This window comes from Dasypus novemcinctus, chromosome 2 (genome assembly GCF_030445035.2).
Source record: "Dasypus novemcinctus isolate mDasNov1 chromosome 2, mDasNov1.1.hap2, whole genome shotgun sequence".
Classification (NCBI taxonomy): Eukaryota; Metazoa; Chordata; class Mammalia; order Cingulata; family Dasypodidae; genus Dasypus; species Dasypus novemcinctus.
Genome location: NC_080674.1, coordinates 140108459 through 140132303, shown reverse-complemented (window position 1 = coordinate 140132303; position 23845 = coordinate 140108459). Strand labels below are relative to the sequence as shown.

The 23845-nt window shown below is 50.5% G+C and overlaps 3 protein-coding genes across 9 annotated transcripts in view; 2 read left to right on the top strand and 1 right to left on the bottom strand.

Moving 5' to 3' along the window:
- The first annotated feature begins 398 nt into the window (after window positions 1-398).
- On the top strand, window positions 399-9023 carry SHROOM1 (shroom family member 1). Of its 5 annotated transcripts, XM_071209994.1 has the most exons (9): window positions 404-666; window positions 1093-2284; window positions 5148-6161; window positions 6297-6352; window positions 6708-6791; window positions 6971-7546; window positions 7633-7774; window positions 7882-8154; window positions 8303-9023. In XM_071209994.1, exons 3-9 carry the CDS (start codon window positions 5169-5171, stop codon window positions 8600-8602), a joined length of 2424 nt encoding a protein of 807 aa, XP_071066095.1. In that variant the 5' UTR covers window positions 404-666; window positions 1093-2284; window positions 5148-5168; the 3' UTR covers window positions 8603-9023. The 5 variants fall into 5 exon arrangements, with proteins under 5 accessions (XP_071066091.1, XP_071066095.1, XP_058134561.1 ...); XM_071209990.1 differs by having other exon boundaries at window positions 399-2284; window positions 6582-6791; XM_058278578.2 differs by lacking the exons at window positions 404-666; window positions 1093-2284 and having other exon boundaries at window positions 5039-6161.
- Window positions 9024-16503: 7480 nt separating this feature from the next.
- Window positions 16504-19858, bottom strand: SOWAHA (sosondowah ankyrin repeat domain family member A). The gene has a single exon (XM_004456467.3). It carries the CDS (start codon window positions 19788-19790, stop codon window positions 18081-18083), a length of 1710 nt encoding a protein of 569 aa, XP_004456524.1. The 5' UTR covers window positions 19791-19858; the 3' UTR covers window positions 16504-18080.
- The window catches only part of SEPTIN8 (septin 8), a 70888-nt gene continuing 66719 nt past the window's right edge, over window positions 19677-23845 (top strand). For 2 of the 3 annotated variants that reach the window (XM_058278513.2, XM_058278501.2), the window contains exon 1: window positions 20071-20144. The gene's annotated coding sequence lies outside the window, so the exon portion shown is untranslated. Of the gene's footprint in view, window positions 20145-23845 lie in introns of all 3 variants that reach the window. The other variant, XM_058278568.2, reaches the window with a different exon arrangement.

Below are 23845 nucleotides of genomic sequence, written 5' to 3'. Positions count from 1 at the left end.
TGCTGGGATGAACACATAAATCCTCAGGCCTCACGGCTGGTCCCAGAGGCTGGCCAGGAGCGCCTATGCTCTGGTAGCAAGAGGAATGAAAAGAAAGGGGCAAGAAAGGGAGATGGAGCGGGTGATGCGAGTCAAAGAGCTGGAAGTTTTTGAAATGGGGGATTTGGAGGGGGATGTGGGCTCGTCAAGCAGAGGGACAAAGCTGGAGACACGAGAACCAGGCAGGTCTGATTTCTCAGCCGAGTTTGAAAGGAAAGGAGGTTGGTGTTTAGGGAGGCTGGCCCGGGCCTCCCCCAAGAGGAGGGGTATCAGGGCCCCTGGGACCCGGACCCGGACCCGGACCCGGGTAATAGCTAAGGGTGCGCTCAGTCGGGTCTCACTGGAGGCGGTAATCCGGCACCCTGTTCCTCCTCCGTGCTCTTCACAGCTGCGGCTTCTCCAGCCCGGGGCAAGAGGCCCGTGCCCGGCCGGGGAACAGGAGTCCCACCCACCCCCGGCCCGGCTAGCATGGAGACCCTGCTCAGGGGCGGGCTCAGCGCCCCCGCCTCCGCGATGGGACGTGGCACCGCCCCCGCGGCTCCGGAGCCTGGAGGTGGGGTCTGGAACTCGAGCCCGTGGCTCTGATGTCACCGCTGCCCAGGAGCGGGTCTCGGGCTGGAGCTTCAGGTACGCGGCGTGGCCGGAGGTCTTGGGGGCCGGGGCGAGAGAGCGTGCTTCCCCGGAGGGGCGGGCTGGAGCCCTGAAGGTGGGAGATCCCGGCGATGCAGAGGTGGGTGGGGGAAGCCAGGGCGGCGGAGCAGCCTGTGCGTTTTGTTTGGAGGTGTTCCACTCGGCGCCCAGCCTGGTCGTCCAGAGTCGAGTCGGGCCCCTGCATGCGGTTCCTCCTCGCGGAGGTGTGGGGAGGAGACGGACCCACCCAACTGCGGGAGTTACTGGCGGAGCGCTTGATGTGGCCAAAGCATGCAGGGGCTTTGCGACCCTCCGCTCCCACCCTTTGGCCGCGGAGCAGTTGGGCAATCAAGGTCCCGCCCGGGACAGCACTGTGCCCTGCGCACAATCTGAGCCCTCTTTCCTCTTCTGTGAACCCTGAAGTGAGCCGGCCAGCGGCCATCCGCTCTCCTGGTGACCCCGGGGCCGCGCGCTGCGGTCGTAAGTGTGGTTCTTCCGCCCCCTGCAGTCCCCAGGGCCTGGGCCTCTCTCCTTCCTCGAGTGTCTCGACTCCCAGAGCTTGAACCCACAGGTATGAGGTCGGTCCACGCCCGCCTCTCTCCTGGATGCCGTGAGCATCTCTTATTTCTGGCGCAGGGCCCTGAGAGCGGTCTGGAGCGACTGACTCCAGTAAGCCTGCGGTGCAGGGCGCAGATGTTGCACGGTGCGCTCTTGGCGCCCACAAGCCAGGACAGTGCGGGGTGCGATCCGCTGGGAATAGAGACGGCCACAGAACTCCCCAGAATGCTCACCCGGCCAGAACTAGCCTAGGGTGCTGGGATTCAAGAAGCGGCTCAGGATCCAGGAACTCAGTCTGGCAGCGAGATACCCCGAACTAAGGGAAGACTCGGTCGGGAAGGGCGGCCTGGACAACCCCTCGGCAAAGCAGTCAGATGTGAGGCGGCCTTTGAGAGAGGTTCCTTTAAATTCCTGATCATTGGTTGCACTGGAGGCTGTCCATTCTCCTGCACTCTCCTGTCACCTTCCCTGGATCTCCTCCCAGTGCTTCAGTGTGGTTTTACCCACCAGAAACTGTCATCTATTTTCCTCACAACCTCTAACTAAAACCTGCGTCTGCCTGCTTACCTGGCCCAGCCTGTCTCCTAAGCTTCAGAGCCACATCCCAGCTGACCAGCAGACTTGCCACAGACACTGCAAAGCCCACAGGCCCGAGACTGAATGACCACTGGACTTCTTGGCCAGCCCCCCTCCCAGCTTCCTCCTTCCTGAGACTCGTACCTCTATCTCCCAGGTCCCCAGCTCTGAACCCTGAAATCATCTTTGTCTCTTCTTTGTCCTTCACTCCTTCATTCAGGTCACAAATATGTTTGAATACTTCCCAGGACCCCAAGTCTGATAGTTTTCTAGCTGGGATTCCAAGCTGCTGCCCCAGCTCTCCAGAGGCTTAGCAAAATGTCAGCAGAGTTCCTTGAGCTCCAGCCTCTGACCTCCTGTGTGACAGCAGACACTGGTTCTGCAGCCCATCCCATAGCTGACACTGACAGTGGGGCAACTGGTGTGTGGCCACCCCCAGCCACAGGGGCCGACTGGACTACAAGAGGTTCACTGCAGCCAGGCAAGTGTGAAAACTCCTTGCTCTTTGTGCTGAGGCCCCAAAACACCCACCAAAACAGCTGGGCTCATCTGCCCTAGCAGGTTTGGTAAAGAGCATCAAATTGCTGGTTTTACCACTGCAAAAGCATCGTCCAGACAAGTTTGGCTGAATAAGAAAACATGCATACATATTTTTATTGCCCACTTCAAACTGTTTTCATTTGGTGAACTCAGACTCCTTTGTCAACACAGTAACTCACAAATAAGATAGGCCTTTTCTAAAGAAACATCTTTCATTTTTTATTTATTTTTAAAAATATTTATTTATTTCTCTCCCCCTCCTCCCCCCGCCCCAGTTGTCTGTTCTCTGTGTCTATTTGCTGTGTCGTCGTCTTTGTCCGCTTCTGATGTTGTCAGCGGCACGGGAATCTGTGTTTCTTTTTGTTGCGTCATCTTGTTGTGTCAGCTCTCAGTGTGTGCGGCGCCATTCCTGGGCAGGCTGCACTTTCTTTCACGCTGGGCGGCTCTCCTTATGGGGCGCACTCCTTGCACGTGGGGCTCCCCTACGTGGGGGATACCCCTGCATGGCAGGGCACTCCTTGCACGCATCAGCACTGCACATGGGCCAGCTCCACACGGGTCAAGGAGGCCTGGGGTTTGAACCGCGGACCTCCCATGTGGTAGACAGACGCCCTAACCACTGGGCCAAGTCCACTTCCCACATCTTTTATTTTAAAGCCATTCCTATCTCTAGATGCAGCAAACCAACATGGGCAGACTTGAGTGGAATGAACCAGGGTATACAGTGCTACCAGGCTAGACTCAAAGGGACTGGGAAAAGAGAGGACCAGTGATTGGGAAGCCAGGGTGCGAAGCTGTGTTTTCTTCTTTTCCTCTGAAGTCCAGAGAGTAGAAACACATTGCAGAAGAAGAGGTCCCCAAATGTGAGTGTGAGAACTGACCTGCAGGGCTTGGTGGGCAGAAAGATGCCCCTGGTGAGTGAAGCCACGATGTTCTGGTGCCAGGTCTGCTGAAAGCAGCTGCTGCCTCTCCCTTGTAGGAAACACCACATCCTCCTAACACTAACCCCCCTGTCTGTCTTGTCCAGGAAATCTCTAGCATCCTGGGCCCAAGGGAAGGGAGTGGAGGATGACTCGGATGACTCTGAGCTCCAAATAGGTCTAGAAAGCTCATATAAACTTGCTTTTCAGTCCCCACCGCATCTACAGGTCGCCCTACTGTGTATTCTCTACCAAGCAGCAGGAAGGCAAGCCCTCCTAAAGCTCCCAGAGCTCATAGGGAGCTCCAGGTCCCCAAAACTCAGAGCCGCTCTCCCCTCCGGGTGAGAGACATGGTCCCAGACTGGGCACTGCACAGTGACCCAATTCCTCCCCTCCCTCTTTCTCCTAGGACTGGGGAGCTCTCAATTTCTGGTCAGTCCTGCTTCAAGCTGTGCTTGCCCTCTGACTGTTCCTAATGTGTCTATGGTGACAACTGCTCCACCCATACTGTCCCCTTCCCCAGAAAAGACAAAAGGAGGGGGAGATGTGTGGGCAGAGGCTAAGGGAGCCCTCTTCCTTCTCTACAAGTGCCATTTCCCTGCAAGCCTGTGCTCTCTCTTGCCATTAAACAAATATTTAACACTGACTACATGCCAGGCCCAGTGCCAGGCCCTGGGAAACAGATGAATAAGATCAGGGCCTGTCTTCAGGAAGTTCAGGGGTGGAATGGGAGGGAGGAATAACAAGCAAGCCAACAGTGCAGTGGTGAGTGGGGTGATGGGGAGCTCAGGCCACTGTAGGATCCCCAAAAGTCAGGAGACTTCTGAGCTGAGTCCTACAGAGAACAAGGGTAGAGGGCAAAGAGGCAGGTGAGTCACTCAAAAGGCCGCCTTAGACCATGTTATCCCGGAACCTGCCAATAGTTTGAGGGGAGGTGGGATGACACCTCAAACTCCCACAGAGAAGTTCAGGCTTTAATGGAGGCTTCAGGCAGCTGGGTTTGTTTCTAGGAAGTTGATTCTGGCTGCAATGATTCCAGGCAGGGCTCAAATTATTCCACCCCCATCCCCCTCAAGAGCATCAGTGTCCTCTGTAAAATGGAGAAAGCGGTTGTGAGGGTCAAGGTAAATATTTATACAAAGTGCCTGGAAAATAACCAGCACGTAGAGAGGGAGGAAGGCTGTGAAGCTGCCCCTGCTCCATTACCCCGGTCTCCTCCCATCCTTTCTTTTCTCTCCGGGGACTTCAGAATGTTCTCGATTACTGTTTATCAGGGCAAGATCACACGGAGAAGTGAACACAACGTCCAGAAAGCAGCTTGAGTAGGACCGGGTTGGGGAAGAAAGGAGCATTTGAACCTTCTAGTGCCAGGGGTCCTAGGAGATACCAGGGTAGAAGCTGGGGTGTGGGGGAGCCCCAGTGGAGCATGGTCTAGTCCAGGGGTTCTTAGCCTTTTTTTTTTTTTTTGCACCATCTTTGCAAGTCAGGTGAAAACCACGGACCCCTTACTAAGTCTACACTATACTGTGTATTATTTAATAAACATATCACACCCCACCAACCCACAAGAATAATGTTTTTTGAATTTCAATTCAAACTCATAGGAGTCCTTGTTATGAACCCCTGAGACTCTAGTCTCCAATTCCTTCTCCTGACCAGAGGCCCTCGATCTCCACAGCTGCTTGTACTGCAGTCCTTGTCATCCTGATCCCCACACGGTTCTGCCAAAATCTGGGGGAGGGGGGGGAGGCGCGATGGGGTTTGTCCGCAGTGGAACCAGGAAAGGACGGTGTTGGCCCCTGCTTCCCTGGTGGAGGGGCCAGCAGGCTGTCCTAGCCCCAGCCTTCAATTCCTCCCTCAACAACCCCACCTATGTTCCTCCAGGACCCCGCGCCAGCCGCCTCAATGCCGTCCCGCACAGCCGCGGAGGCCCTGGGTCCTGGCGGTAACCGCTCCTCTCCAGCCTCCTCCACTCGCAGCCTAGACCTGCAGCGGTTGCCGTCGCGCGCTGACTCGGCCTACAGCTCTTTCTCCGCCGCTTCCGGCGGGCCCGAGCCTCGCACGCCATCGCCCAGGACCGACCTCTTCCCTTACCTAGACTGGGATTACGTGCGCGCGGTGCGGGGCGGCCCGGCCCCCGCGTCCGCCGCCGCCCCGCACACACCCGCGCGGCGCGCGCCCGTGCCCGCCGCCAGCAGTGGGCCGCGCTCCGCAGAGGTACGCGGGGCTGCGGAGCCGCTCAGCAGGCAGGCCACCCCGCTGCTCTGCGCGCTGGCCGCAGAGGCCGAGGCCGCTGCGCGGGCGGCCGAGCCGCTCAGCCCCCCGGCCTCGCGGGCCGCCTACCGCCAGCGGCTGCGGAGCGCGCAGCGGCGAGTGCTGCGGGAGACATCCTTCCAGCGCAAGGAGCTCCGCGTGAGCCTGCCTGCCCGCCTGCGGCCCGCGCCACCAGCACGGCCTGCCGCGGAGCACGCGCGCTCGGCCTCGCTCAGCCATCCCGACGCGGCGGCGGGGCGGGCGCGCTCCCGGCCTCCCGCGCCAGGAACCGCCAGCCCCGGGCGCCTTGCGAACCAGCAGGGGAAGTGGTGCTTCTCAGAGCCGGCGAAGCTGGCTTGCGGGGATCCGGGCCATGGGCCGGCGGGGGAATGCCCTGGCGAGGCCTGCTTTAGCTCTGGCCTCACCAGGTGGGAGCCCCAGGAGTTGCAGCATCGGGCGCTGGCCGAGTTCGAAGGTCACCAGATAGGATGGCTGCCCAGTGTCCAGCCCCCAGGCACAGCAGACCCGGATCCTGGGTCTTTGAAACTCGGAGAGGCCTACAGGCCTGCCAGTCAGAGTTGGAGTGCTTCAGGGGATGTCTTGGGCCCCTGGAGAGGCTCAGAAAGGGTCATGGCTGTTGTCAAGGTATGGAAGAGATTGGGGATGCAGGCAGGGTGGGGAAGGGAGCTCCTGGGGGTGGGGTTTGAAGGTGGGGCATCTGGAGCACTGAAAACTCACACCACATTTCTTCTAAGTGTTGTTTGTTGTTCACCTTTCCAGACCGATCCCCAAGTTGCAGAACCCCCCAGACCATTTTGTCAGACCAAACTTTCCAGGTAAGAAAACATGAGCCACTCAAGGGACCAAAGCCTGGGGAGGCAGCTTTCATTGCTCTTGCCCAAGAAAGTGGAGGACCCTCCACCTGCCCTCAGTCTGAGCCCTCTGACTGTCTTTTGCAAACTGCACCCCCCTTATCCAACACACACACATGCTACAATCTCCCGGGAGCAGCACCAAGAGGTTCCTTCCTGGCCACTCTGGTCAGTGTAGGGTCCCTGCCTCCAGGTTCCTGACTCAGAAGGAGGCTGCAATGGTGTGTCCTGCAAAGGATCCCCAGAGCAACCTTACCAACAGTGAGAAGAGAGTCTCAGAAACCTGCATTGTGCCTGCCCGGCTCTCCTTCCTCCCCAGTGAGGAAGTTTTCCTAAAAGAAGTGCCACTGGTCAGAAGGAGATCATATGGAGACTCCTGTGCCACTCAAGAGCTCCCAACCAGGTGAATTCCCTCTTGCTTCTAAGCAGAGGTGAGACACCCCCATCACACACACATACACATCACAAAATGCTGGGGGGCCACGGAAGCCTGACTGGAGCCTGGGAGTCCAGGTGGCGGGGATAAGGGCAGGTGGACTGTGGAGGCTACCACTTGTGATCTAGTGTCTTTTCCACTTCCAGTTCCTATGCCTCTGACCAGCAGCATGGAGCTAACCTGGGTCAAAGGGCTGGTCCGGCTACAGTCCCCCTGGAACACCCCCTCCGTGAGTGCCCAGAGACTGCAGAGGCAGGTGACTGCTGGCAGGGAGTGAACAGTTCTGTGGGTGTCTCCAGGACCACATGCTGTAGCCCTGCTGGGACCGCAAATGGTGATATCCCATCCATGGATGACTCCACTGGACTGCTGACCACTGACCCCCCTGCAGCTGCAGAGAGTGACCCGCTCAAACTTCTCCCAACTGATGCCTTGGGACCTCCAGGCAGAGACACTCCAGGGCCCCTGGACCATACTGCCCTGGCCTGGGGTACCGGCCAGCCTGGTTCCAGGCCGTCATGGCCCAGTCAGCGCCTTGAAGAGCTGGTTCAGGAGCTGGCCAGGCTAGATTCCTCTCTGGGTGATGCTCTTGTCCCCCACCCCAGCCCAGAACCACCTCTAGGCCTACTGGATGGCCTGATTCCATTAGCTGAGGTCTGGGCTACAATGGGGCCAGCCTGTGGGGGGGCTGGAAAGGAGGATGCTGTTATTTCTGAGCCAGGGTAAGTGAGGGGTACTAGGGACTCCAGATTCAAAACCTGGGAACTCTGGGGCAGTAAAACCCAGGGAACTCTGACTTTGTCACCAGGTTCTGTCTGCTCAACTCCGCCCAGCTCCTGCTAACTTCTCAGGAGGAGTCAAGTTCTGAAAACCCTACCACCCACCCATTGCCTGACCAGCCAGTTGGCCAGGGGTGCCCTGAGCTAACCAGCAGTATCCACGCCAAGAAAGTGAGTGTGGAGGGGCTGGTGGAGGCCGGGTGGGGCAAGAGCCCAGAGTCTTGGCTGAGACATCAGGGGCCTGGCCCCAGCCCTGAGTACCCAGGCCCTGCTTGCAGGTGGAACTAGCTGACCTCCTCCAAAAGATGCTGCAGGACCTCCATGCAGAGCAGGAGCGGCTACGGGGAGTGGCCCAGGTGTGGGTTAAACGCCGGGCAGCTTTGGAGACTGCTGTGAGCCAAGCCTGTGCACCCCGCGAGCTAGAGCGGTTCATTCGGTTCATGGCCGACCTGGAACGAGTGCTCGGCCTCCTGTTGCTGCTGGGCAGCCGCCTGGGCCGCGTGCACCGGGCTCTGGCACGGGCAGGTGAAGACAGCGACCCCGAGGAACGGGTAAAAAGGGGTTCAGGTTGGCGGAAAGCAGTGAGGGGGCGGGGAGCGAGCGCGGCGGGGAGGGGCCTTCGGTCTCCCCTGGGACTGTCCCGGGGGCGGTGGCGCGCCCGCCCAGCTCACTCAAGGAACCCTCTCCCTGCCACTTCAGGCCTCTCTTCTGCAGCGACTCCGGCTCCTGCAGCGGCAGCAGGAGGACGCCAAGGAGCTGAAGGAGCACGTGGCGCGGCGTGAGCGAGCCCTGCGCGAGGTGCTAGTGCGGGCACTGCCAGAGGAGGGGTTGCGTGCCTACTGCTCTCTGCTGGCTGGCAAGGCCGCTGTCTTGGCTCAGCAGCGCAGCCTGGACGAGCGTGCCCGGCTGCTTCAGGAACAACTTGACGCCATCAGGAGCGACCTTGGCCATCACACCCTGTGCCCCAGGCCAGCCTGGCCCCCAGAGACCTGTTCTTAGGATAAACCGCCCTTCCCACCCCCTCATTTACAGAGGATGGTGGGGGTGGTGGAGGTGTGTGTGTGTGCGTGGGGGGCGCGGATTGTCTTTGCCTCAACTGGAGGTGCCATTGGTTTACTTCTTGCTTTTTTCCATGAGGGCTCCAGGACCTTGGGGGTTGGGGGAGACCCTGACCAGGGGCTTTCTCTGTTCCCAAGACACTCCTTCCAAGTGTTCTCATGTGGCCTTACTCAAGTCTTGAGGATTATTTGATAATTAATTTACGGATATTAAAAACCACAATTCTCCCTTTTCGTGATAAGAATGGGGCTTCCTCACAGTTGAAGGAGAGAGAAGACAAGCCGGAAGAGCACTTCAACTTAAGGTGCAAAAAGGCTCCCTCCCTCCCCCTGGCCACCCCAAATAAAAAATGGCATGAGAAGTGTGTGTGCTACCTGGAGCAGAGCTAGGGGTGGGGTGGGAGCGTCTGTTTACCATCTACTGACTCCAACCCTGGCTGGCTGGAGCAGAAAAGGGATTTATTGACAGGACTAAAGTCAGGACTGGGAGTCTCTGGGAACAAGAGCCAGGCTTGAAAAAAGGAGGAAGCAAGGTATGTGCTAGGCCCTCAACTCCACTGCCACCAATAATCCCTAACTTCCTGTGACTGTGCCTCACTCCTGCAAATGCCTAGGTCTGGTTGACAGTCTGCTTTTTAGCTGATTCCTGCCTAAGCCTCCATCTTCACATGTGGAAGTGAGGGTATCCCCTCCCTTTAAGACTCAAGGGACAGGAAAACCTCCAAATTGAAAATGAATTCAGAAGCTCTGAAGTCCTGTATACTTGGGCATTTGGGGACATTCACTCCAAGATGTAGAAAGCACACTCTCTCTTGCTTACGAGTTTCTCACCTCTCCTTTGGAAACTGCACTGGGTCAGCCATGCCTCAGGAAGCCTGGCCATGGGAGCTGGAGGTGAGGGATGGAGTCCTGTGATGTAGGTAGGAGCTGAGGATCTGGAGAGGCAGCTCTAGTTGTGTGCTAGAAAGGCTGATCTGGAAGTGAGCTGGGGTTGGCAGTGGGCAGTTAGGGGCTAGAGTGGAATGAAACAGCACACTCTCCTCTATTTGCATACCAGTTCTGTGTACACAGGCTGCTAGATTTTCAGATAGTCATGTGAAAATCTGCTTCAGTATTTGTAGCAGCAAGCGCTAGGGACAAAAACATTGTTTATGCAAATGATCAGTCTATTTTTGGAACTTGAATAATTAAGGCATGCATATGTATATTTAAAGCCATCTGACCCCAAAGTGAGAAATCTCTGCTTCTGGGCTTGTTTTCTGATGCTTATTGTCACTTAGTGCAACTGCTTGGGAATTTTAAATGGCTGTATTCATACCAAAAGCATTAGTTTTAACAGTCGGGCTATTGACCATAGAACAATGCTCACATTGTGCCATTTTATAAAAAACATATGGGGCTCCTGCTGAGGCCGCTGTGGGTTCTAACATTATGTTTTACTTCTCTCTTTCTAACACTGTGGGCTGGACCTCTGCTCCAAGGTCCTTAGCCTAGTGTGGCAGCTCCTTTTGATAGACATGTCCTGGCTGGAATCTACTTATTTCTGCCTTTTGCTCTGTACAGTCCCCTTTGCAGTCTCTCATTGTGATATTCTTAGACATAAACTTAACATCCTCCACTGAGCCAGTGAAAATGGATATTTCAGATAAAAAAGCACCCCTAGCCCCAGAGGCCAAAGTATGCCATCGTACCATTAAACTGCACTTTGGTTGTGTCGGGTTTTTCCATGGAGAAATAGGAGGCTTCTGTGCTTATCCCGACAAGATTGAGAGGTCTGAAAGTAGGGTCACAACTCCTGCACCCCGCCTCTCCGCTTGCCTATTTGTCTCCTTCCTGTTCTTTCCTGACAGCCATTCCTTCAGAGGGTTAAGAATGAACGCACCAAAGATGCTCAGTACTGGCAATCACAGGCTGAAAGACTTGAGGGACCGGAAGCGGGTGGATGCCACCCTCCAGAACATTTCCAGCAGAGGGCACTGCTCGCCTTATGGTGAAAGCGTCTACCTGTACTGTACCACTTGCATCCTCCCCAGCAAGCAGATCATCTGGGCTAGTTACAGGAACGTTCCCTTGCCCTGCTGAGCAGTACCGCTTTGGGGCCTGAAAACTGGAGCTGGGCCCTTTGTTTCTGTTATAAAAAATTCTGGTCAGCCCGACAGGGGGATGCTCGCTAGCTTTCCTTTACCAATAGGCCTTCGTTTTCCGTGGAAAAGAGGGTTACATGCGTCCCCACTGGCGTTTCTGTCCCTACCTCCTTAAGTCGCCTGCGCCCAGCCTCCTCGCCCCCGACAGCCCGCGGTGCTGCCCTCGGGCCTTTGCGGAGCGTTGGCGTCTGCGGCCCAGTTGCTCGGCAACAGGCAGCTACGCCGCGGCTTCCTCCGCTCGCTGCTTCCCGCCCCCGCTGCTCCTCCCAACATGGATTTAATTGGTGTACTTTTTACCTTCAGATTGTAAATTGGAAACGAAATAGGGAAACAGCGTTCCGCGGTGCCTTCTGCCTTAAACAGCCTGCTCGGCACAAAACGTACCACTGAGAGGAGCTGGCATAAACCTCGGGGTCCTCACTGGAGCACATCGCAGTGCTGTTGATTTGCATGTAAACCAGAAGCTTAAAGAAGAGGAAATATAGGTCAAATGTGGATGAGGACCGCAGAGAGAAGAGGTGGAAGGGGAATTCGGGAGCATGGCAATGGGAATTGTTATAAAGCAACCCTCTCACAGCCTGGCTACCTCTGAGATGGTCCTAATGGGTGTTTCCGATATTTAAATAAGCAACCACTTTCCACTGAGAAGTTTTTCCTCTTTTGGGAGAACAGTCTCCCCCATCTCTACCCCCTCCTTCTTCCCTCTTTCCTGCAGACATATCTGGGACTGCCTCTGACTCAAGGATTCAAGTCCAAAGGTATGGCAGTTCTGGAAGGGTAAGGCTGCGACCGAAGTTCAAGGCAAAACCCTCACTGGACCCAAAGGACAAATATTATATGATCATACTGATATGAACTAATTAGAATAAACATTTACAGTCAGAAACTAGACTATAGGTTACCAGGGACTGGGAAGGGGTAGTGAATGGGGAGTTAATGATTAATTGGTACAGAGTTTCTGTGTTGGGTGATGGAAAAGTTATGTTGATGATGGTGGTAGTAGCACAACATTGTGAATGTAATTAACACCACTGAATTATATATTTGAATGTGGTTAAAAGAGGAAATTTTAGGGTATAAATAAAAATAAAAACAAGATTGTACAACACAGTGACCATAATGTAAACTATGGACTATAGTTAAAAATATAAATAATATTTTTGATGACTTTTAATAAAGGTACCACACTAATGCAAAATACTAGTAATAGGAAAAACTCTGAGAGAGAGATGTATTTTTTCTCTGCATTTTCTCTCTGCATGTTTTTTTGGTAAACCTACAACTTCTTTAATAATAAACAAAAAAGCTGTGTGCAGGTATATACAAGAGAAATAAAAACTTATGTCCACACAAAAACTTGAACACCAATGATCATAACAGTATTGTTTATAATAGTCAAACTGTCCATCCATTGGTGAATGGATAAACCCAAATGTGATATATCTGTGCAAAGAGTTATTATCCAGCCATATATTCTGATCTACATATCTTGAAACCATTATGCTAAGTGAAAGAAACCAGATGCAAAAGGTTACATATTGTTTGATTCCATTTGTATGAAATGTCTAGAATAAGCGAATCCATAGAAACAGAAAGTAGGTTGGTGGTTGCCAAGGACTGGGTGTTGGGGGAAAAAAAGAATGGCTGCTAATTGTTATGAGGTTTCTTTTTTTAAATTATTATTAGTGAAGATATAGGTTTACAAAACACAGTTTTCACATGCACAGTTTTCCCTATTATTGACATTTTCCTTGTTACACCTGATAAAACAGTAATTTATAATGATGCTATATTATGCTATTAACTACAGTCCATACTTTATATTAGGTTCACTGTGTTATACAGTTCTATTGTTCTTTTGGGGGGGAAATTTTTATTCTATTAACAAATATACATGGTTTGAGGTTTCTTTTGGGAGTGATGAAAATATGCTACTCTTTGAATATACTAAAAACCTTTGCATTATACACTTTACTTTTTAAAAAAAAAAGATTTCTCAGTGTCTGCTCTCTGTGTCTATTTACTGTGTGCTCTCTGTGTTTGTTCGTCTTCTCTTTAGGAGGCACCGGGAACTGAACCCAGGGCCTCCCATGTGGTAGAGAGGCACTCAGTCACCCAAGCCACCTCAGGTCCCTGCTTTTGTTGTGTCTCTCATTGTCTTTCTTCTTTGTGACTCCTTTGTTGTATCATCTTGTTACATCAGCTTCCCACATTTTCCTGGCACACCAGCTCGCTGTCCTGCCTGTCTTCTCCAGGAGGCACTGGGAACAGAACTGGGGATCTTCCATGTGGTAGGTGGGAGCCCATTCACTTGAGCCACGTCTGCTTCCCCATTATACACTTTAAATGGGTGAACTGTGGGGTACGGGAGTTATATCTCAGTAAAGATGTTAATTAAATTTTAAAAATAGCTATCTTGAGAACACTAGAGGATTTATTTATGAAACTATTTTAAATGAACAAATAATGTCTTCCAGGAAAGGGTCAAAAAAGGCAGAGAAGATGGGTTCTGAGTGGTCCCAGTTTTATGTGTTGAGGGTTGCTTTCAGCCCAGCGGACCAAGGCAGTAGTTTAGGTGCCAAAGATGAGGACAGGGATGCTAGAGGTATGCAAGTTAAGACATTGGTATTTCTATTTTAACTAAAGTAATGCCACATACAGAGTATGGGATAACTTCCTTTTTATGGGAATACCTAGTAGAATTGATTGTTACCTATACAGATACTAATACAGTAAAAGAATGATGGTACTATAAAGCAAATCCACAATACATAGACACCCCCATGGGACCAACTCAGCACCCTTGGTAACATCTCAGGATGCTGTTGCATGCAGTTCACCAAGAGCTCCACCTGTTCCGTCCATATGCTCCTCCCTCCCCACAGCCTGTCTGAGAGGTACTCTCAGTCTTGTGTCCCACTGAGGGAGAGGAGCTTGGAGAATGAGATGACTTGCCCAAGGTTACTCAATGAATAAAGGGCTGAAATGAGACCAGACTGCTTTCCTGTAACAAGACAGCACAGTGGAGAACAGCACCTGGGTGCCATCCTGGCTCTGCCTCTTACTAGCCTTGAGGCCTGAATAAGTTACTTCCAAACTCGCTAGGTTTCAATTTCCTCACTTTAAAATCAAGACAGTAATAGTGCATACCTTATAAGGTTGTGATTAATACCTGCAAAGAGTTTAGAACTTTGCCGGGCACTTAATAAACACAAGCTGCACATGCATCACCCATACCTTGGCTCTCCATTAGGGAAGTGAAACGTGCTCAGGAACAGCCTATACCTTCCATTAATGGAAATGTAAAACCTTATTAAAAAGCTTGCTATTGATATGATTCATACACATCTGCATTAACAACTTCCACCTCTTTTATAAGATTTTAAAATTTTTATTCCTCCCCACTCCCACCCCCACTCCCCCAGTTGTCTGCTCTCTGTGTCCCTTTGTCCATTCACTGTGTGTTCTTCTGTGACTACTTCTATCCTTATCAGTGGCACCGGGAATCTGGGTTTCTTTTTGTTGCATCATCTTGTTATGTCAGCTCTACGTGTGTCTTGTTGTGTCAGCTCTCTGTGTGTGTGGCACCATTCTTGGGCAGGCTGCACTTTGTTTCGCACTGGGCGGCTCTCTTATGGGGCGCACTCCTTGCGCGTGGGGCTCCCCTACACTGGGGACACCCCTGCATGGCACGGCACTCCTTGTGCGCATCAGCACTGTGCATGGGCCAGCTCCACACGGGTCAAGGAGGCCCGGGGTTTGAATCGCGGACATCCCATGTGGTAGATGGATGCCCTATCCATTGGGCCAAGTCCGCTTCTCTTCTCCCTCCTTTAAAAGGAGTGATCCTCCTCCCTGTGACAATTCTAACTAGCTAACTTGCCTTAACTTATGGTAATTTTTTTTGGGAATACTCTTCTTACAGGTATACCTCCTGCTAAGCAATATATGATTCTCAAAAACTTTCCATATGCATATCAAACTATAATTTCCTACTGAATTACCTTATAGTTTCAGAATCTTTCCTTCCACTGCAAGAAAAAAGCAGTGGTCTGAGACTGTTTATGAATTCCAAAAAGAGATTGGTTGTAAAATGGTCTATTCCTCTGGGTGTGATACCCTTTGATTGTATTAGATTCAGCTGAGATGTCTTTGACTAAATTAGGTTAAGCTTAGGGCTTTGATTTGACCATGTCAGTAGAGTGGGCTATATAAATGGACACTTGATCAAGGAGACGCAGAGAAGATACACAGGAATAGAGAGAGCTCCATAGACATAGCAGAGGAGAGAACTTGATCCTGGGGCCCTGGAGAGAAATAAGCCATTCGCCTGATAGTTTGCAGTTGAAGAGACCAGAGCCCTGAGCAGCTAAGAAGGCCCTGAAAGAAACGAGCCCTCCAGCCTACAGCTGAGATTAGAAGAAGCTGGGCCCACGGAGCCTTAAGAGAGAGGAAGGCTGAACCCTCACTGAGATCGCCCACCATCTTGCTAAAGCACATGGCAACAGATCTTGGTGAGATCTTTAGCTGGGCCTTTAGTTGGGCCCTTTAGGGCCTTGTAACTGTAAGCTTTTATCCCAAATAAATACTCTTTATAAAAGCCAACAGATTTCTGGTATTTTGCATCAGAACCCCTTTTGGCTAATACAATGAACTTAGGTCTATTGATCCTAGACTCTTATCAAATGTTTTACTTCACTTGGAAAGCTTGCAGCATATCATTTTGAGACAGAGGTAGTTCAAATAGTCTCATCTGGTTTAAGTGTGCAATAAACATGAATTATTGTTACTACCTTGCTGGTTTCGATTTTGTCTTAAAGCAGGTCACACCTTTGTGACCTTTGTCACCCTCTCTCAAGCAGGCCTGTTATCATGGAAAATCTCTAACATTTTAATCTGTCTCCAGACCTTCAGCTACTCAGATGGCTGTAATTATTGCCTCCCACAATTTTTTCTGCAGAGGCAGATTTAATTTGCATTTCAAAATAACTTATGCAGGTTAGCTAGACTGAACAGACACACGCTAGAGTTGCAGGCAAGGAAAGTGGGAGGGGTCTGATCAGAGTCTATATTTAACTACAGTTCTTGGTTACCATATCTGTGGGTGATCCACTCCTCTACATTACAGAGCAATCCAAAGACTTTTTTTTTTTTTTTAAAGATTTTTATTTCTCTCCCCCTCCATTCCCCCCCACCCCCAGTTGTCTGCTGTGTCCATTCACTGTGTGGTGTTCTGTGACCGATTCTATCCTCATCAGCGGCACCGGGAATCTGGGTTTCTTTTTGTTGTGTCATCTTGCTGTGTCAGCTCTCTGTGTGTGCGGCACCATTCCTGGGCAGGCTGCACTTTATTTTGCACTGGGCAGCTCTCCTTACGGGGCGCACTCCTTGCACATGGGGCTCCCCAACATGGGGGACACCCCTGCGTGGCAGGGCACTCCTTGCGCACATCAGCATCATGCCTGGACCAGCTTCACACAAGTCAAGGAGGCCCAGGGTTTGAACCACGGATCTCCCACGTGGTAGGCGAATGCCCTATCCATTGGGCCAAGTCCACTTCCCCCAAAGACTTTCAGTAGTAGAATGCTTGGAAGAGGTGAATGAAGGATGAGGGGAAAAGAAAGCAATCAAATAGAGAAAAAGAAATGAAAAGAGAAACAGTAGCAAATGCCATAGAATATTTAAGGGAAGTCCATCATCAGAAAGGAACAAAATTGCGAACTTTATTTCAGGGCTTACATCAAAACATTTCATGGATGGCCTTAAATAAATCCAAAGGCCTCAATGATATAGATGGAAGGGGAAAAGTAAAGCTCTGCTACCCTGTGCCACACATTCACATACAACTATTTAACTAATGACATGCAAACACAATTTACCTAAGCAGAACACTGTCACAATATGATATAAAAAAATTTTTTAGAGCAATAGATTCCACATCTTTAAAACAGAAAAAGTGCCATTAAAATTACACTGTGTTGAACCTGAGAAATCTTGGCAATGTCTACAAACCTTCATTTGCAGATCAGGAACAAAGGTCTAGGGAAGTTAAACCAGCTGTCCCAGGTCACTGAGTAGAGTCTGAATTTGCTTTTTTGGAATAAGAAGTTGGTTCCTTTCAAATGGCTTTTTAAAATGGATATCACGTACTTGTGTTCACACAGAACTTTCATATAAAATAGTTGCTCCTTAAATTGTATCCATTAATATTTAACCAGTTATCTTTCTGATGGAATGCTATGTAATTTTTTTCTTTGTATGTTCACCCCTGTATGGAAAGGCTCACTTAGATTTGAGAGCTACAGATTTAGGAGCATGGCACAAAGGTGCAATCACAAAAAAGTCACACTTTAAAAAAATTATATTTAAATATTCATGCCAAATCAAAATAGTCACCCACTAGTACCAAATAGGAATGTTTATATTTCACCGTAAAGACAATCACATATTAAAAGTAAAACCACATGTATAAAAGTATTTGCCCAACTGTCCCTTTTCATTCTTTGTTAAATCATCTTTACTCCCCAAATGGTCATTTCCTAATATTTAGCATTCACAGTACAAATGAAATTACTTTCATTCACAATGGCCACAATGGTTATTCTGTGTTCAAGACTCTCCAGAATCTTAGAAATTGCCTAAAATGAGGTAGATAAACTTTTAAGGGTTTCCTTGGTTGGGACTAATTTCCTTTAGATCTTGATTATCTATTGTTTTTTAAATATAATTCCAAAATATTTAGCAAAAGATTGAAAATGAGCATTTTGCCTAAAATGGAAAAATATAATTTAAAAGGTTAGGCTATTATGAAAGTTGCTTTACCTCATTTCAATTTAAAAACAGGAAAAATCATCAAATGACAAAACCACCACATATCTTAAGGCTGACATACAATCCAACATCATCAGATATTTAAAGAGACCACTAGGCTTTGCTCTAGTTCTAGCTTGGTAGTACGCAGATGCAAGGGCATCAGGTTAACTTATTCAGGGTCCAGACCAGCTGCTACCCCTTAACCTTTTGCCCTAAATTTCAAGTTTCTACCAGAGTTCAGGCCTGACTGTTGGAGTTTCACATAGGAGGGTCTCCCTGAAATCTCTAATCCTATCTCTGGAGACAGGCCAGGCCTCAGGCATAAGCTGGAGTAGCAGGCCCACCCGGGTAAATCAGGTGGCAGTGGACAAAATGAAAACAGAGTTGGACCGTCAGTGTTGCTCCCATTCGTGGGCAGGCAAGAGCCAGGTAAGCTCAACCGGGTTGTAACCACAGAGACTGTCATGTTGTGGGGGGTAGGCTAGGCACTAACCCAGCTAATGGCCCTGGACTGGGCCGACGAGAGACTTCTGAGAAGGTTGGCAGGGCACCGCGGTTTTTGGTCTTTTTGCGCGGGGCCATGGGCGAGGCGCCCAAGAACTTGCTTAAGGAGCCAGACTTTCTCAAGCCCCGCGCTAGGTCCTGGAGCATCAGGTCGTCTGCCAGGACGCCCAGAAACGCGCTGGTGGTGGAACCGAGGATGGTGGCAGCCACCTGCACGGGGCGCCGGGCCGCAAGGTTGCCACCACCTCCGCCAGGGGCATCTGGCTCGGTCGCGCTGCGCAGGCCGGGGTCTCCGAGTAGGCGGCGCAGCGCGTACGAGGTGCCGGGCCGCAGGTACTGGTAGGCGCGCCGTCCGCTGTGGTCGCGTACATGCACCTGCGCGCCCAGTTGCGCCACCAGCAGCACGGCGGCATCCTCGTGGCCATGCAGCGCAGCCAGGTGCAGCGGAGTGTACCCGCCGTGCGAGCGCGCATTCACGTCGACCGGGGCGCCCGTACGCCGCGCGACCTCCACCAGCTGCAGTGCCATCTCGCGGTCGCCACTCTTGGCGGCCCAATGCAGGGCCGTGAAGCCCGACATGAAGTCGCGCTTGGCCGCCAGGCCGCGGTCGCGCAGCAGCAGCCCATGCAGCTGGTGGGTCCACCGGCCAGCTGCCGCTCGTACCAGCCACTCGTGCTCGGCCTGCTCCAGGGGCACGGCGGACGGCGGCGGCGCCGCGGCGGGTGCTTCCTCATTGTCGGGGCTCAGCAGGCGCGGCCCGGCGCGCGATAGGCGCCTCAGGTGCGGGGATCGGCCGGCGCCCAGGCTGAGGCCCAGGCCGGCCTCCTCCACCGAGAGCCGCCGCCGCAGCAGCGGGGAGGCCCGGGGGCTCGGCTCCTCCGACAGCTGCCGGCGCAGGCCCTGCTCCTCCGCCCGGACCCGGAGCGCGGCGGGCGCCGGGACGCAGCGCACGGGCAGCATGCAGGGCTTCGGCGGCGGCGCGCGCGGAGGGAGCGGCGGCCCTTCCTTCATCCTGGGCCCAGCTTCCTGGTCTGGGGGCACTGCTGGGGGCGTGGTCGCCTGCACAGGTGCCCTGGCCGGAGGGGCTGCTTCTGCGGACAGCCCCTCGGAAGGCTGCGCGGCCTCAAAGGCGGGAACCCGGGGGTTGGAGGGTCCTCCTAACTGCTGGGCCGAGCCTAAGGACAACTCTCCAGGGGGCTGAGTCGGCTCGGAGGCCGGCGCCCCGGGGGCACACTGTGGCTCTGAGGGCGGGGCCGGGGCCTCCGCTGGTTCCTCTGACCAGTGGGCCGAGGCCACCGTAGGAGCCCCCGGGGACTCGGCTTCTTCCGACGAGACAGACGTGAGCTTCGGCGGCGGCGCCGGTGCTTCGGAGGCGCCGGGGGCGCAGGTGAGCGGGGGCGCGGGTCCCTGCCGGGGCCGCGGCTTTTTCCTCAGCACCACGAACTTGACGCCGTCAAGCTCCTTCACCACCGCCACGTCGTTGACGAACTGCTTGAAGCGGTCCCTGCGGGCGGCGCGGCCCTGCGGGTCGCCGGCCTCCAGCAGCGGCTTGAAGCGGCTCAGCAGCTCCGAGTTGCGCACCTGGCCGCCGCGCTCCTGCAGGAAGCCCAGCACTGCCGCCTGGCTCACTCCGGCGGCCGCGGCGGCCGCGGCGGCGGCTAGGGCCATGCCGGTGCCCGCCTCCTCCCTGTGGCCCTCGGTCCCCGCTGCTGGGACAGGTGGACGCCGCGGCGCTGGCTGGGACGCGCGGGAGCGGGAGATCCGGGAGTCGCGTCCGCCTCCCGGCGCTCACAGGACCGCCTACGCGGCGGCCTGACGGGCGTGTCCCCGCAGCTGGACCTCGGTCACGCCCGCGCCGCGGGGCCCGGGTGTCTCCGCGCAAGAGGCGCTGGGGGTCGCGGCCCGCGCCCTCCGCCAGCACCCGCCGGGCCCCCCGCCGCAGGGGGTCGGCTTCTGCCTTTCCCTTCCGTCCAGTGGACGCTGGGCTCCATCCCCCCGCGCGGCGCGGGGCTCTCCTGCCAGGTAACCGCAGCCGCCGGCGCCGCGGGGGGGCGAGGGCGCGGGAGTTCTCCGCCTCGCTCCGCGGGAGGAGGATTAAAGGCGCAGCGTCGCGCGCCAGCCCTGGTTGCTAGGTGGTTGTCTTCCCCAAGGATGCCGCGGCCGACCAGCGAGGCAAGGAATTTTGTTCTTTTAGGAAGCATTTAACCACCAAAAAATACCGGGTGATGATTAAAAACAATAATTTATTATTTAAGGACGGTGTCTCTCAAATTTCCTATTGTGTTTCACACGCGAAAACTGGGCTTCGTGCAATTTACAGCAAAAGAATTCTCTGCACGTGGCAATGAATGTTAGTCGAGTAGAAGAGACATTTTAAATACCATTTTTCCCCCTGATAAAATAATGCATTTCACATAGAATTTTGAAAAGAAAATTTACAAACCACAGGAAAACATAAAGGAGGAAAATAACTTCACCTGAATCTCCATTAACATTGTGAAACATTTGTCTCCCCGTGTATATTCATGTTAGTGATTTAGGATAAGAAAACAAAACTGGAATCATGCTCATTTTAAATTTATTTAACCGATACCTACTATGTGACAGGACGTTTTCTGCCTCTGGATACATGTGTGAACAATACAGACAAAAACCCTGCCCTAGCGGAACTCACATGGGTGGGTGGGGGGGCACGGAAGTAATATAGTGGATCTGAAAACTGTATAATATGCTACATAAGTACTATGGAAAAAAAGACTGGGGTAAAAGAGATGAGGGGCAGGTTGCAATTTTGAACAGGGTAGTCTGGATAGGACTCTTTGTGGAGGCGATCAGAGAGTTCTGTAGTTAGCTGGAGGAAGAGTTTTCCCAGCAGAGGGAATACCCAACGCAGATTTCTTAATTTATGAAAGCATTAACACAAAAGATATGACCAGAGGCAGTGAATTGCAGTAAAAAGAGCAAGGCTCTGAAATCAAAATTCTGCATTTGAATCCTGGCCCTACCTTGGGGAATTTGCTTGATCCTTCTGCACCTCAACTTTTTTCTCTGAAGAGTGGGGATAATCATAATAGTACTTACCTCATTAGGTTATTGTGAGGATTAAGTGAGAACATACCCACAAAACACTTGGAACAGTGCTTAGCTCACAGTAAACAATCAAAATAGTAGTTTAGTGATTACTATTATTACTCATTGAAAAGGAAAAGAAAACACTAAAATGTGAAGTGTCCCCTTTCCCTAATCCCACTCCCTAGAGGCAATTTCTGTTTCCAGCTTGGTCTTTGAGATGCAGACAATTAAACTTCTTTTTGTACCTCATTCTGTATTATATTGTGAGCATTTCCCCAGTGACAATCACTATTCTTCAAAATATAACAATTTTTAATGATTGCATCAAATAAATGCATTATACTTTGTTTTTTTATTGTTGATTGTTTCTAGTTTTTAATTTTTATGAATGGTGCTGCTTATATAAAAACTTTGTGTACATCTGGTTAATTTTTTAGGATGGAATCCTGTAAGTAGAATTACTAGGTCGAAGGGAATTAGTATTTTTTGACTCTTGAAACATATTTGCAAAGTGCTTTTCAAAAAAGTTACAGCTCCGTGACAACACCTTATCTTCTCTCACTGGCACTGAGTATCTTTTTCTTCTCTTAATCTTGCATTTTGAAAGGCAAAAAATTGTTTGTCTAATTTGCATTTATTTTATTACTAATGATATTAAACTTTCTACTGCCTTTTTATTTCTATTTGGAATTGTTCTTTTGCAAACTGCCTGTTTCCTTTACTCATTTATTAATATGTATCTTGTTGATATGTAGTTATTAGCCCTTTATTATACATGTTGTAAATATTTTTCTAATTAATCATTTGTCTTTTAATTTTGTTTTCTAATAACACTTCATTTTAGACTGCTTAGTTTTAAAAAAAAATTTTAAGTATACCATTGAACATAAACAATAAGTGTATAGTGAAATTTGTGCATTTATGATGCAAATATGCACATCATCATACCACCACCAACATTTTGCATTGTTGTGAAACATTGGTTGCAAACTATGAAAGAGCATCGTAAAAATATTACCAGTAACTATAGCCCATACATTTGGTGTATTTTATCCCCAACCCACCCAATTATTAACACCCCATATTAGTATTACATACTTGTTATTGTTCAGGAAAAAATGTCCTGTTAAGCACAGTCCATCATCCACCACTGGATTCCCTGTTTTATATAGTCCCATGCTCTGTACGGCCCATTCAAAGTGCATACTCAGTGACTGTCATTTTCATCACAGTTGTGCTGTCATCACCTCAGTCAATTTTAGGTCATTTTCATTACTCCAAAAGAAAATCCTATACCTCCTTATACCCTCTTACTGTTGTCCCTTAGTATTGATATAATATCTTCTTTCCATTTCTATAAAATACTACAATATTATTGTTAATGATCATCCATAATTTACACTAGTTGTAATTTTCCTACATATCACCATATTCTTAGCACTTTGTAAAAGAAGAGCATTCTTATATTTATACTGTTAACCACAATCTTCATCTACCACCAAAATCACTGGCATACATTCCCTTGATTACTCTCTATCTTCCTTTAAATTGATGTTTACGTCCACGTACTACCCCTTTTAGCCTCAATCATATTTATAATTCAGCAGTGTTAGTTTTACTCACTATAATGTGTTATTCTCAACTCTTATCCATTTCCACATTTTTACAATTAACCTTATTATTACTACCTACATTAAACATCACTCCCATTCTCAATCCACGTTCTATTTTCTAGTAACCTATACTCTAGTGTTTACTTCCTTGAGTTTACTCATTGTATTTAATTCATATTAGTGAGACCATAAAATATTTGTCCTATTGTGTCTGGCTTATTTCACTCAACATATCCTCTAGGTTCATCCATGTTGTCATATGCATCCCAATTTCATTTCTTCTTACAGCCGAATAGTATTCCATTGTACTTATATATACCAAACACATTTTGTTTATCCATTTATCAGTTGATGGACACTTGGGTTGGTTCCATATTTTAGCAATTGTGAATAATGCTATTATGAACATCTTTGTGAAAATGTCAGTTTGTGTCCTTGCTTTCAGTTCTTCTGAATATATTCCTAGTAACAGGAATGCTGGATTATATGGCAGTTCTATACTCAGCTTCTTCAGGTACTACCAAACTGTCTTCTACAGATGCTGCGCCATTCTACATTCCCACCAACAGTGAAGGAGTGTTTCTATTTCTCCACATCCTTTCCGGCACTTGTAGTTTTGTTTGTTTTTTCCCCCCAAATAACAGCCATTCTATTAGGTGTGAAATGGTATGTCGGAGTTGCGATCTGCATTTCCCTCATAGCTAGTGATGTTGAACATTTTTTCATGTGCTTTTCAGTCATTTGTATTTCCTCTTCAGAGAATTGTCTATTCAAGTCTTTTGCCCATTTTTAAATTGAGTTGCTTGACTTTTTATCATTGAGTTATATGATCTCTTTGTATAGTATGACTATCAAACCCTTATGTGGTTTCCAAATATTTTCTCCCATTGAGTAAGCTGCCTTTTTCCTTTCCTGACAAAGTCTGTAAGAACAAAAGTGTTCACTTTTGAGGAGAACCCATATATCTATTTTTTCTTTTGTTGCTCATGCTTTGAGTATAAGGTTTAAGAAACTACAGCCTACCACAAGATCTTGAAG